This window comes from Eublepharis macularius, chromosome 1 (assembly GCF_028583425.1).
Source record: "Eublepharis macularius isolate TG4126 chromosome 1, MPM_Emac_v1.0, whole genome shotgun sequence".
NCBI classification, from domain to species: Eukaryota; Metazoa; Chordata; class Lepidosauria; order Squamata; family Eublepharidae; genus Eublepharis; species Eublepharis macularius.
Genome location: NC_072790.1, coordinates 173591747 through 173605919, shown reverse-complemented (window position 1 = coordinate 173605919; position 14173 = coordinate 173591747). Strand labels below are relative to the sequence as shown.

The window sequence follows — 14173 nt, the reverse complement described above, 5'->3', positions numbered from 1 at the left end:
AAAGAATGAGTAAAATGCTGACTTGTTTTTTTTCCTTTTTGCTATGTTACAGGTCAGTACTGTATGCCAGAGGAAGGAGTCCAGTTAACTCCCAAGACTGAGCTACTGACCACACAGGAGATAATCACACTTGCAAGACTCTTCGTGGAGGAAGGAGTGGAAAAGATCCGACTGACTGGGGGAGAGCCTCTTATCCGGCCTGACGTGGTTGATATTATAGGTGTGGTCCTTACACATTTTACATGTAATGCTTGTGAGTTTCTTTAGTACACAAAGCTTAATTTAGCGCATACCAGGGGAAAATTGTTGCTCACAATGCTTTTGGCAATTCATGCAGATCTGTAGATGTGCTCTGTTCACAAAAGGCGCTAGCCAGGTATAGAAAGGACAATCTTCTTGAGCAACATAACATTATTCCTTTTAGCTTTGTCATAATCTCAAGAATGTCAGGGGCTCCTTAATATGTTCTGCAGGTGGGTATATAAGTTTATACAACCAAGGCATAGTATCTATTCCATGTACCTGAATACATGAGACGAATAGATCTCACTCAAGACTTGTTTCTCCTCAAAGTCATGAAATACAAGAGTTTGTGCATGCATTATATTTTACCTTCCATGTGATCCTGGAAAATTAGTCATCGCATCTTCTTAGCACTCTTTTAAAGGTAAATTGGAGCTGCCCAGGGGCTTTGATTCAGATTGATGCCTAAACACATAATCATTATTCCATATTGTAGCAGTATCCACACAGGGAAATGGAGGAGAGGGTAATCTGTGCAGTTTTGCCAATCAAAATTGCCCCATGCTCTGTTAATCCTGGAAGGGGAAAATAGGTGATAGTGTGTCACAGCACAGTTGCAAATTAGTTCTAATCAATTCAGCGAAAATCCCAGCATGGATCTTGGAGTGTTTAATCTCGTTTGACCCATAATCTCTGTATAGGGGGTGGGGGGATACCGCATATGAAGCTCATTCTGTGTTCTGCAGTAGCTGCAACTTTTGTCCACGAAGGTCCTGTATTTTCCTTTTCATGGACAGAAATGTCATCAGGATATGGATGTTTTTGTCTGAGTATGAAGGGGAGGAGAAGGGACAATGAATACTATCTTTCCAGGGAAAATAGGCAGCAAAAACTGACTTCCATAGACTCATGTAAGAGCTTGGCCCACAGTAAGCACCTCAAAGTCTTATATGATGTTTCATGGAAGTACCAGGTTGGAAATGTGTGATGGAAGCTGGTATCAAATTATGTTTCAGTCTCCCTGGATTTGTTGCTTTATTTTGTGATCCCAAACCCGTTTCTTGCTGATTCTTCTAACTCTCTAGAGTTAACAGGTAGTCCTGTGTGTGTTTGTTTAGTTAAAAATAAGCCCTACTATGCTCTTACTAGCAGGTTGGTATGGAAAAGTGATTTGTCATAACACTCCTTTTTTCAATACTATATTTTTCCAGCTCAACTGCGAAAACTGGAAGGCTTAAAAACCATCGCTGTAACAAGCAATGGGATCAATCTGGCCCGACTGTTGCCCCGGCTGAAGGAGGCTGGCCTTAATGCCATTAACATTAGCTTGGACACATTAGTCCCAGCCAAATTTGAATTCATTGTCCGTCGAAAAGGTACAGTTGCAGCCTTGCTGGTATTTTTACAGTAATACTGTGTTTAGCATTTTTGTCTGTATATCCTGCGTGGATGTCAGTCTGATTTCCCAGTGATGTGGAATGAGAGACTCAAGGCTTAATTTAGGAGTATGTACCTTTGACAATGATGATCTCTTCCATTCTGTCTTTCACAAGCAGGATTTCCTTTTAATTGCAGCCAGTGGATAAAGATGAATCTATGTGGCTACAACACATGATAATGCAGTGTTTGTGGCTGAGTGATCCTTTTTGTGTTAGTTTGCACAGACAGTATGTGAAGCCAAATGCACAAAGCTCAAGGAGCAGAGGAAAACATGTTACAAAGGTCTGTAAAGAAAAGATTGAGTTCTTTAGCAATGGATGGTGCAGAATTCTGTGGTAGCCTCAAGATTTTCTGCAAGTGACAAATTTTAACTCTATAGAGGGGATTTATGGGACATAGTTTGGCAAAGAGAGGGTAGAGGGTTGTTTCAGATAAATCGAGTAACATGGGTGGGAAAAGCAAAGAGGAGTCCCAGAGAGCTCAGAATAAATTCATATAGATAAAGAGATTCCCAGATAAGGGATAGATCATTAGGAACTGAACAATAGAAACCCTTAAATGGTAAGAACTAGAAGCATTTTGCAAAAGGTCAGAGGACAGAAAAGGTGGAGTTTGGTCCTAGCAAATAGGGAAGGAAAAAGAATGTCTAGCAAAGGCATTCAGAGTTGAGAGGAGATAAGGCTGTTCAGTTTGTTTTGGCTGTGGACCATAACAATAAACATTTCAACATCAGTATCAGTTTAAAACAATTTTTTAAAAAATCCTTCAACATAAGGTACCACTTGATAACTTGCTGAAACTTTATCCAGTTTATAATAAACTTGTGTGAATTTATTTTTGTTGGCAACCAGAACAAATGTAGCTACAATTCAGGTGATCTTTGCTGCTGTTGGCAAACTGAAACTTTTTATTGGCATGATGAATGGGTCCATTCATTAATAAAAGAAGAGAGCAATGTATTGTGCTTTCTTTCAGAATCTGTAATATTGAACAACTTCCATAACTTCCCTGCTGCAGATATCGTATCCTAAGTTAAAAGGTGCATATTGAAATTGCATGCCTAACAATGCAGAAGACATTTGTTAAGACCTAAGCAATTTGAGAACCACTCCAATTTCATTTCTTTATGACATTGAAAAGGTGTCCCTGGAAATATTGATGAATATGTTGTTTAGCACTCTCACTGTTTGGCATGATCTGAGGGCCAGATTAGGCATTATGTTGAACCCATGGATATGCCGTGAGGGCCCGATCCTAATCAGGCCAGCAGTGCAGTGGGTCCTTGTTTCTCCTCCCCGCTCTGTGCCATTTCCAGTGACAAAAGAGCCCACTCATGGCTGTTTTGATACTTGAAAAGGAATTGGGGGGGGGGGGGAGATTGCCTGGACCTGCATCCTGCAGGCCCTCACAACTTTTTTAAATGGCAGAGTTCAGCTCTAAAATGGTGTTGGTGTCCACATGTTCAATCCAAGGATGCCATAATGTTTATTTTGGCCCTAAATGGTGTTTATATTGATGTGAAGTAAAACTTTTCTACTCAGAAATGGCTATTTACAATCAAAAGGTAGTTTGATACTTTCACAGCAGTGACAAGTAGCATGGAAGTGGGATTAATATTTCAAAATCACAAGAACAACAACGCTGAAACCATTTTTGAGAGCAATTTTGAGGTAATGCCTGTCTGTAACCACTAGAGGGTAGGACAGTACTAGTTAAATGTGCTTTAAACAAAACCTCAGCCAATAGAAAAATAGCTGTGATGGATTCAAGATGTTTGCGCGTTTCCTTTATGTTTATATTTAGTTGACTCTAAATGTGGAACGTACTATGTAGGCGAACATTAGAATTGATGGAGAGACCTATCTTTTTTTTAAATTTAATAAACTTTTTATTAACTTTAAAAACAACATACAATGCGTAAACGGGAAAACAAGAGAGACCTATCTTTTGATGACAGTCTTTTATTTGATTATATATTAAATCTCAGAAAATGTATCAGATGTACATCAGGTAAAGGAATAATATTCCGTCATTCTGCTGAGTACAGTTTTCAGGGAGGTAATTCTGTACATATTGCCAGCATTTTTGGACACAAGATCATTTTTGGACACAAGATCATAGAATCGTAGAGTTGGAAGAGGTCTTACAGAGTTGGAAGAGGTCTTACAGATTATGTAGTCCAATCTCTTGCCCAATGCAGGAACAGCCTAAAGCATCCCTGACAAATATTCATCCAGCTGCTCCTTGAAGATTGTCAATGGAGGGGAGCCCACCACATCTCTAGGCAGCCAATTCCACTGCTGAATTATTATTAATGTGAAGAAGTTTTTCCTAATGTACAACCAGTACCTTTCCTCCTGCAGTTGTGGTGAGCCTCCCTGGCCAGTCTCAGCTCTTTCTGAGCTTTGGCCTCTCTGACGGCTGCCCTACAGTGTCTAGCTACTCCCAGAAAGTCGTCTTTGGATTCATTTCCTTCCCTCCCTCAGCTCAACACAGAGTTCTATGTTCATCCACATTGGCTTCTTAGATCCTCCACCACATCTCCATCTTCCTGGGATGGTGATAGCTTGAGCCTGCCAGAGCACTTCTTTTAGGAGAGCCCATCCTTCACTCACTCCTTTCCCCTCCAGCATTCTTGTCCATGGAACAAGTCTCATCATATCTCTAAGTTTATTAAAGTTTGTCGTACAGAAATCTAATCTGCACGTTTGGCTACAAACTCCCTTAGTACCCCACAGCAAAAGGAATTCTAGAAGGACGTGATCACTTCTACCTAAGGTTTCCACCACCTTTACTACATCAACCAACTCTTTCTTATTGGTTAATATCAAGTCCAGTATGGCCAAGCCATACTTCCTCCACCATTTGAGAAAGGAATTTGTCAGCCAGGCAGTTCAGGAAGTCACATGACCCTAGACATGTAGAAGAGTTGGTTTCCCAGCACACATCAGGGAAGTTGATGTCTCCCATAACTATAAGATCATGCTTGGTACCCTATTAAGCTGCTCACGGAGGGTAGAATCTACCTCGTCTCCTTTGTCAGGTGGTCTATAACAGACCCCAATCACAATACTGCTCATCTTTCCTTTATCTTCACCCAGACACTTCCCACTGAGCTGTCATTCTCCTTCTCCTGTATTCCCTGACAATCAAGACCTTTCCTCACATACAGTGCCACTATTCCTCCTCTATGACACTTCCTGTTCTTGAATAACTCATACCCATCCAGTACTATATTCCAGTCAGGGGAATCATCCCACTATTCTCTGTAATGCCTACTAAGTCATATCTTTCCATCTGCATTAGTAGATCAAGTTCCTTCTTCTTATTGCCCAAGTTTTTGGTCATTAGTATATAGGCACCGGAAGCCTTGCAACATTCCCCCTCTTTGACTTGGTCTTCCCAGGTAGGCCTCTCCCAGAATTACAACTGATCTCCAGGTGACAGATCAGTTCCCCTGGAGAAAATAGCTGCTTTGGAGAGTGGACTCTATAGTATTACACCATTCTGAGACCCCCTCCCTTCCTCAAACCCCACTCTATCCAGGCTCCAACCCCAAAATCTCCAGGAATTTCCCAACCTGGACCTGGCAACCCTACTAGTAGCTGACATCCTAACATGAACAAAATTAACTGTAAACTGTTACAGCCAGAGATTGAAAAAACAGTTTTGAGACAGGAGGTATTCAAGTATTCCAGTGATTGTTTAGGATCACAGATATCTTGAATACTTTTAAACACAAATCATATAGCTGCTTGTTCATATGAATTTTTTTTATTTCTCAACATGCTGTACAGAAACAAATTCAATGTTAGCCAATATACATACATACCCATTTAGAATTATAAATCTTACCAATCAAAACTTATTATTATATCCAGGAGAAGGTTTATGATTCTATTTATAAATCTCAGCATTTTCCAAAAGAAACTGATTTTATGACAAAATGGCTCCCTTTCTTTGACTATTTATTAACCAGTGATATACACCCTCCAAAACATTTATCGTTTGTCTCATGGTGTTTCTGAGCAATATGTTAGGTTTCATACAAACTGTAAAGAACCTCCCTCTCTGCTTAGGTATATTGCAATTCTCTAACCAAATCTTCTTATTCCTTTGTTAATACTATATTTGAAAACTGGTAGTATATTATAAGCTATCTGTTTTTTCTTGTATTATAGTTGACTTTAACATTGTGTAATTTGTTTTCTTGTTTATGCATTGTATGTTGTTTTTAAAGTTAATAAAAAGTTAAAAAAACTTATAATAATAATACAAACAGTTATATTATTTAACTTGAAAGCATCCTAAAAATACAAGAAAGGTATTGTGCAAAAGACTGACAAATATTTTAACATTGCATGAAGGGTAGTATATCAAAACATCTCAAATGTGAAGGCATTTTTGGCATTAAAATTAATTTATAATCACAATTACACAATCAGAATTAACTGTATATTTTTTAAAATTTAAAAATGTATTAAAATACTGATGTCAAATATAAATGGTAACAGATGAATATTGAAAAGCTACAATCCAAATACCCAGGAAATAACTCATATCTACTCCTACCCCTAGAGCAAATAGTATAGCACTTTAAATCTCATTTTAACTCCTAAAGGAAAAGCCTGATTAAACAAAGGCAAAGCTACAATAATTAACAGACCTCATACAACATGCCCTCCTAACTCTAAGAAATCTGCTTAATATTGTTATTCCTCAGACCCCTATCATTTAAAATAAAAGTTTAGCTCTATACCAGGGCTTGGACGGTCAAAGATCTTTTTGTGACAAAATTTGTAGTATAGGAACCCAGACATTAACGAATTTATGATACTTTCTTGTTCATGATGCTCTGCTTGTTCATATGAAAACAGTTCAGTGTAGTGGTTAAAGTGTTGGACTAGGATCTTGGAGGATCAAGGTTCAGATCTCCACTGTGCCATAAAATAGAAGAGGAGCCTGAGGTATGCTGTCCTAGGCTCCTGGGGGAAAGGATAGGATTAAAATGTTTTACACTGTCAAGCTGTCAAGATTCTTTTTCACGACATGAAAATGCTGCAGGGGGAAGATGAGGACAGTGTGACAAAAGCCCCTTGACAGGTTTTGCTGATTTTATCCTATTTGGCAATTCCCAAAAACGAGGACAGCCCTTTTTTCCTTCTCACTTGGTTACTGTGAATATTTTTAAAGGATGTCTATGTCAGAAATGTTTCGTGTGCTCTTAATACCAAAGTTAAAACCTGTTTTTCCTTGAAAAATAAATATGTTTCTGTAACTTGGGTATAATAACATTTCATAATAATAAGTTCATTTGTATATCGTTCTTCTGGACAGATTTGAGCCCAATCAGAGAGATGAATAAAGTCAGTGTTGTTATCCCCTCAATATAGCGGGGAAGCTGGGGCTCCAAGGTCACCTGCCGAGTTCATGGCAGGAGTGGGATTCAAACCAGCAGAGTGCTGATTTGCATCCCAGCCACTTAACTACTTTGCTACACTGGCAGGATCTTTGTAAAAATAACTAGGAAAAGAACTGTAATTTTCTGTGCTCCACAAATTGGATTCATTGCTTATTGATGGGCTTTCTGGCTATTGCTTACTCAGAACTGGATCCAGTTATCTCATAGTGTTAGAGGAAGGGAACATGGTTTTACACCAGGATGGGCGATTGAAATCAAACTTTCTATTCATTTATTACTTTGATAACTAAATAGTTTGCAGCTGAACAGAGTGTTCATGCTAGTCAGAAGCATAATCCAAAAACTTTAGTCATGGAACCTATATACCTAGGTTAGAAATGGGGACATTGTCAACCTAGGATTTTCATTTGGTCCTTTCTGTACATATGCAAGTCCATTATGCAAAGTCATGTGCTTGGAAACTATGGGTAGAACCTTAAAAAATACACAAATAGTTCCATAACTTGAAGGCTTCAAACAGCCCCTGTGCCACACAGCCATCTCCTTTTTTAAATGGACAGGTTATTTCCAACATGTGGGGAGCAGTTGATGTCATTTGCTCAGTTAAAAAAAAAACAGTTTTAAAAATCTTTTTTTTTAGAAAAAAATAGAAACAAGCAGTAACAACAATACAAAAAGTTAATAGAACTATAATTCTGTTTCTTTCCCCTAAGACATCTGTTACAAGTTCTACAGTACTAACCATCATAACTGCTTTTCTTTATAATCACATTTATGATAAATTAAAATGGATGAATATTATCCTGAATTCTATTCTAAAAGCCATTTGAAAAGTTTTTTTGAACTTTCCAATGTTACATTTGATTATTATTATATTTTAGGATTCCATAAGGTAATGGAAGGAATCCACAAAGCCATTGAACTTGGATATGATCCTGTTAAGGTGAGAGTATTCTATGTTTTCAGTCTTCAGGCTCAGGTTATTAATCACAGGACTGTGCGTGAAGCATTTGCCTCTTCCTTTTCTGTGAAGTTAAGCAAAATTTATGGAATGGAAATCATGGGTGGACTCTGATCATTTAAAAATGCTTTTAAAGTGTTTGAAATATACTGATCTTTGGGAATAAAAAATGCCAGGTTCAAATCCTGTAGAACAAGTGTACAGAGCTGGGAAAAGAGCGGTCTGCCTTTTTAGCTGAAAGAGCATGTAGCTTGCATGCAGAAGATCCCACGTGCAATCCTTGGCATCAACAGCTACTGCTAATCTGGTAGCAGGATTGGGAAAGACCTATGCCTGAGGCCTGGGAGCCAGTGCCAGTGGAAGTAGACAGTGCTAAGCCAGATGGGCCAAAGGTCTGGTTTATAATTAGGCAGCTTCCTCTGTTTATAACTCTCATTGTTCCCTGTGCTGTGTACAAGTTGTACACTGGCTGCTTTTGTGGCTTGGAGCAGGCTTTGTGTTTGCAGGCCCAGCACTGATGGAGGGGGATGAGGGCAGGCTGACAAAATACTCAGAACAACACTTACTGGTTAGAAAAGGTCACAACTTGATTGGTTCACAGCTTGTGGAGCATTTGCTGACACCAGCCAATGACCCACCCTGCCCCCTCAGGTCACCTGCTGAGGGGAGGGGGAAACCACAGGATGACAGCTTTTGGGATACCGTGTGGACGTACATCCCTGTCAGCTGGGAACGAGGATGCCCTGACAGCTCTTGAGCCTGACATGCACCTGCTGTGCATCATTCCCAAGATCCCTTAAGGGGATCCCCTTCCTGGGGAAACTGGGCTCTCAGGCTCTGTCTCCTCCCAAATGGATCCAAACCCAGTGCCCAAACCACCATGCCCAAAGTTGTAACAGAGAAAAGTAGTTACAGACAGTATTCCCCTCAAACCCTTGGCATGCAACACCCCAACCAAGGTCCCTAGAGCAGTCAGGCCATGACAGCACTCTCAAAGATACAGGGGAGGGCTGGGCGGGTTTGCTAGCCACAAGCCAAGTGACAAGGGGACATGGCTAGGCCCTCTTTAAATAACCTCACAGTGGACCTAAGAGGGAACTCTGCCTCTCAGGTCCGCCACCTGAGCAGGCCGGCCAGCCCTGTTTGGCTGGCCTGGAAATTTGAACTGGCAACACGGGCCGCCCGGCAGAGGCCATGCCGCACACAAACCCTCCACCCCATGGATTGCAACCAGGCTGCTCAGGTAAGTCTGGAGGCTAGTGTTTTCCATTTTTCACCTCCAGTTCACTGTCACCTCTAGGTTAGACTACTGTAACGTGCTCTACACAGGGCTTCCCTTGAATTTGATCCAGCGGTTGCAGCTGACCCAAAATGCAACGGCGCATGTCATCACCAGAGTGCCTAGAAGTGCCCACATTACACTGGTACTGCGCCAGCTGCACTGGTTACCAGTAGAGTACCGAATCAAGTTCAAGGTTTTGGTACTAACCTACAAAGTCCTATGCGGACTGGGACCTGTGTATCTTTGGGACCGCCTCTCCCCATATGTGCCGCAGAGGACACTTCAGTCTGCCGGCAAACAGTTATTAATGGTCCCTGGCCCCAGAGAGGCCCGCCTAGCATCAACCAGAGCCTTTTCGATCCTGGCTGCAACCTGGTGGAACACTCTGTCTAATGAAACCAAGGCCCAGCAGGATCTGTTATCTTTCCACCGATCCTGCAAGACGGAGCTGTTCCGCTAGGCATATGGTTGATGCTGGGCAGGGCCCCTGCCGGCTGAAATAGGGTAGAATGGGGCCTTCCCTATCAGAGTGAAGGCTGAAAATGGAATAAAGTGAATTATTTGTGCTGCTTTGTATTTGTATTTTAAATATTTATATTGTATTTATTATGATTTTAAATTGTGGAATGCAAAATTTTAATGTGCATCAATGTAATCTGCCCTGAGCCTGCTGGTCTGGGGAGGGCGGAATAGAAATTGAAACAGAAATTGAAACAAACAAACAATTTTGGAGAAAAGGTCTTAGGATAGCACATTTAAAACTGTCTGCAAATAATATTTCACTGGATAGAGATTTGAAGCTTTTTACCGAACCTGAACATTTCCCCAGTAGATTGAATATTATTGTGGTGAGAAACTTCAGCAATTAGACTTTATTTTAAATTGCTGGCCTCATGTTTGCTGACCATATGCTAGCTAAAGGATGGTGTAAGTGAATCAATGATGGATTCCTGGGAAACTAGCAAAATAAAAACTCTTACTGGCTGAATATAAAATTGGTTGTATCTGAAGTCTGATTACTTTGTTTGAATGTTTGTGTTCTTATTTTAAATCTCATATTTTCTCTTGCCTAGTAATCAGTAATGTTTGTTTAACAAACAAATGACAGAAATATATTTAAACTTTCTGTTTGTTGCTTGGATTACCATTCCCGAATCTAAAATGGAAAGCAGAGATGAATGTAGAGTCCCTATCCATTCTAGAATAAACTCCTAACACCTAGTTTTATTGTTATCCTTCTATAAAGCTCAAAAATTGCCCTTTTCAATTATGACCTTCAGTCACATGAAGGGGAGGTGATGTTGTCATGTGATGATGTTTCCAGGCCCACTTTCACTTCAGTCAGCTGCTTCCCCCCCCCCTTTTAGGTGAATTGTGTGGTGATGAGAGGTCTCAATGAAGAGGAAATGGTGGATTTTGTGGCTCTTACAGAGAAGCAGCCCTTGGATGTGCGCTTCATAGAATACATGCCCTTTGATGGTAAGCACTAACTTCAGCCTTTACCTGTGCTTTGCTTGAGAGAAGTTTCCATTTCTCCCTTCCAGAATGTGATGATGAAATGTCAACTTTAAGTCTTCTGTAGCTTTTGTGACCTTTAAGAGGTTTTGGTTTGAAAAAAAGGGATAAGGGCAATTAGGAACTGTTGGGGTAGGTGGTAGGAAGAACATATTCTTTCATAGCTTTATGATCTCAGTTTTATTATGAAAACTGAAACATTTAAAATGAACCACTAACTAGCTTTATGCAATCCATATTTAAAGATACTGTAGACTGAAGTTTAAACCCAGGTTCAGAAAAAGAGGGATGGATTCTCTGATCCTGCTTGCGGGGAGGGAGGGCTATAAATGCAATCAATCAACCTGTAAATTTCTCCTACACAAACTGCGTTGAAACTAAAGGCATGGTGTAAACAGTTCTCATTCACTTGAACGGGGCTTATGCCAGATTCTGATCTGTCCATCCATATTCCAGCTCACGTTGGTTATTCTTCTGTGGGTCCCCAGAGTGTTCCTTGTGCCACCACATCTGACAAAAAATTTGTTCCTTCAAGAATGCAAATTTTGTTTACAGGGCTTTGCTCTTTCTGGCTACAAAAGATGCTTTTGTAGACTGTCTGGATCCTCCTCTCCCCATCACTGCAGCCAGACTTGCTAACTAGTACATATGGTTGACCATATGAAGCTACATTATTCTAAATCGGGCAGTCTGACTGACTAGCAGAGGCTCTGTATGGTCCTGAACTGAGAGAGGTCTTTCCCAACACCTGCCACCTGAGATCATTTTACTGGAGTTACTAGGGATTAACCTGGGACCGTCTACATGCAAAGTATATACTTTAGCATTGATCTACAGCCCCCTTCCCAGTTAAGTGAGCTGCTGTAGCATAGTGGTTAAGTGGTTGGACTGCAAATTAGCACTCTGCTGGTTCAAATCCCACTACTGCCTGACCTTGGTGGGTAGCCTTGGGTAAGCCACTCTGCTTAGCCCCAGCTCCCCAGCTGTATAATGGGGTTAATGGTAATACTTAGCTTGTTCACTGCTCTGAGTGGGGCACTAAACTGTCTAGAAGAGCAGTATAGAAGCACAGTTGTTATTAATATTGTAATGTTTTATCCTTCTCATTCTAGGCAATAAATGGAACTTCAAGAAAATGGTGAGCTATAAGGAGATGTTGGATGCAATAAAGCAAAGATGGCCGGAGTTGGAAAAGCTGCCATGTGAAGAAGCCTCTAGCACTGCCAAGGTACTTAAATTCTTGGGGTGTCTTTGCTTGTGCTATAAAAGTAAAGGGCATCCTTCTGGACCATGCCTGTGAGATTAGCTTATACATCTGATAGTTAAAATAGTCATAACTAAATAGTTATGATATAAGATGGTAATCTGAAGCCAGTCACAGTATTCTAGATGATGATGAAGCAAAGCTGTGTGAGGTTCTAGAGGCCAGGGTAAAGCAGATTATATACCGAGAATGGCAAGTTGAGTGCTGGTGAGGAAAGGGGAATGAATGAGAACATGTGATATCCTATAAACTCACTGAAACCAGTTTTCAATTTAAGTATGAAAAGATAAAGGGAATATTTTCCTCTCTTTCCCAGAGTATTTAAGTAAATCTATCACTCCTGTGCCTTGTCCATGCTGGCCCATTGAAATAAGGGCTGTTCAGATATGGCATTTTTCCTGCAGTTATAAAAATGTGTAGAACCATCAACCATATATATAGAATGTGTGAAGTATATGTGGGAAAACTGTTTCAGTTTCTATTTTACCATATAAAACATACTTGGAAATACTGGAGTACATTCATGTGTGAAGGGAACCCTTACATCCACTTTATACAGAACAAGATTGTTTCACTGAGAGAAACTTCCATGAATAAAATTGTTCCAATCATCATTGTATATTGATTGTGTATGCATTGTAGTGTTCCATATTTTTGCAAGTACTTAAATATATGACATAACCAGCATTAACTTCAGTTAAATCAGGTAGAAATAAAAGGGAATGGACAGATGGAGAACCAGAAATCATAATATGGCTGGTAGCACCATCAGTACTTCAAAGCCACATTTAGTAAACTGGGGACCTTAAAGCTTTTTCAGAGAGAGATTATTCATACAGGCTGTCCATATACAGCAATGAGGCTCTTCATTATTATAAAGAATGAATTTGCAGATAAAAATCTTGACATCCTGTACATGTGCTATGCACATTCTGGGAATCCATAGTTAATTGTGGCTTTCTGGCATTTGCACACATACCACAGTTTGCACACATGAACCCCACATGGGTTGTATGTTGTTTCCAGAGCTGCTACTTTCTGTGTAAGTATTTTGAAGTAGCTTTGATCTGAGCATATTTTTACTTGAAAACTGCCATGGAGTCTTCCACTTGTTCATATCTTTGGGCACAACCAAAGGAAGGAAGTGTCAATTTTAAAGGTCAGTGTAATGAGTTCCCACATAGTGAATAAGTGACACAACCAAAGGGAAATAACTGTAGGGTTTTAATAGTGGTTTCACCATATAAAGCAGACATGTATCAATTGGATTTCCTTCATTTTTCCTTTTCCTTTAAAAGAGCCCTATGATTCAGCTTATTTTTATTTATATATTATTATTTAGATGTTATATAAATATAATATTCAGCCCAGAGACATGAGTTTGGATTCTAAGGTGCTGTTCTGTGGCACAGCTGCAGTTCCTGTGACAGAACAGTGCCTATGTTTGTAGAAGAGAGGAAGGTGACTTTTGCCCATTTTCCTTGCTCGTGCTACAGACTGCCACTTAACTGTCCTCATCTATGTACTTCAACTGCTGTCTCTGCTTTCTTTCATGCGTCTTGCCTTGGCCAAGCCAGGCATACAAAGTGCCAGATTTTCAGGGACAAATCAGCTTCATCACATCAATGTCTGAGCACTTCTGTGGATCCTGTAATCGCCTGAGGATCACAGCTGATGGTAACTTGAAGGTATTAATACCATATTGTTTCAGGTTCATCTATATTTAAATGCCCGCTAATATTTGATTACATAAACTTTCTCAAGGAGGCTGAAAGATGGGATCTCATCCTGAACCGATCCATGAGTAATTTGAGGAATGCTTCTTAGGCATAAGCAGTAAATCAGGTGGCCATCCCTGTTGCAGCCTACTGCAATCTCATCTTGTTGCTTCAAGGAAGTGTACTTTTTTTGCTTAGTTCTTTTTTTTAAACTTTGCCTGCCTTTCCACAGTCTCTTGTTTCATAGTGTAGTATTCTGGAGCTGTAAAACTAATTGGTAAGAAGCCAAAGATTAAATACACTGTTTAGCTTTTTATGCAAAATCAAA

The 14173-nt window shown here is 40.0% G+C and overlaps 1 protein-coding gene across 3 annotated transcripts in view; it reads left to right on the top strand.

The window, feature by feature from the left end:
* Positions 1-14173, top strand: part of MOCS1 (molybdenum cofactor synthesis 1) — a 57082-nt gene that overhangs the window by 30736 nt on the left and 12173 nt on the right. For all 3 annotated transcript variants that reach the window (XM_054978261.1, XM_054978269.1, XM_054978276.1), the window contains exons 3-8: positions 53-220; positions 1455-1619; positions 7987-8048; positions 10716-10827; positions 11976-12091; positions 13705-13815. In XM_054978261.1, coding sequence (XP_054834236.1) covers positions 53-220; positions 1455-1619; positions 7987-8048; positions 10716-10827; positions 11976-12091; positions 13705-13815 — 734 coding nt within the window. The remainder of the gene's footprint in view (positions 1-52; positions 221-1454; positions 1620-7986; positions 8049-10715; positions 10828-11975; positions 12092-13704; positions 13816-14173) is intronic.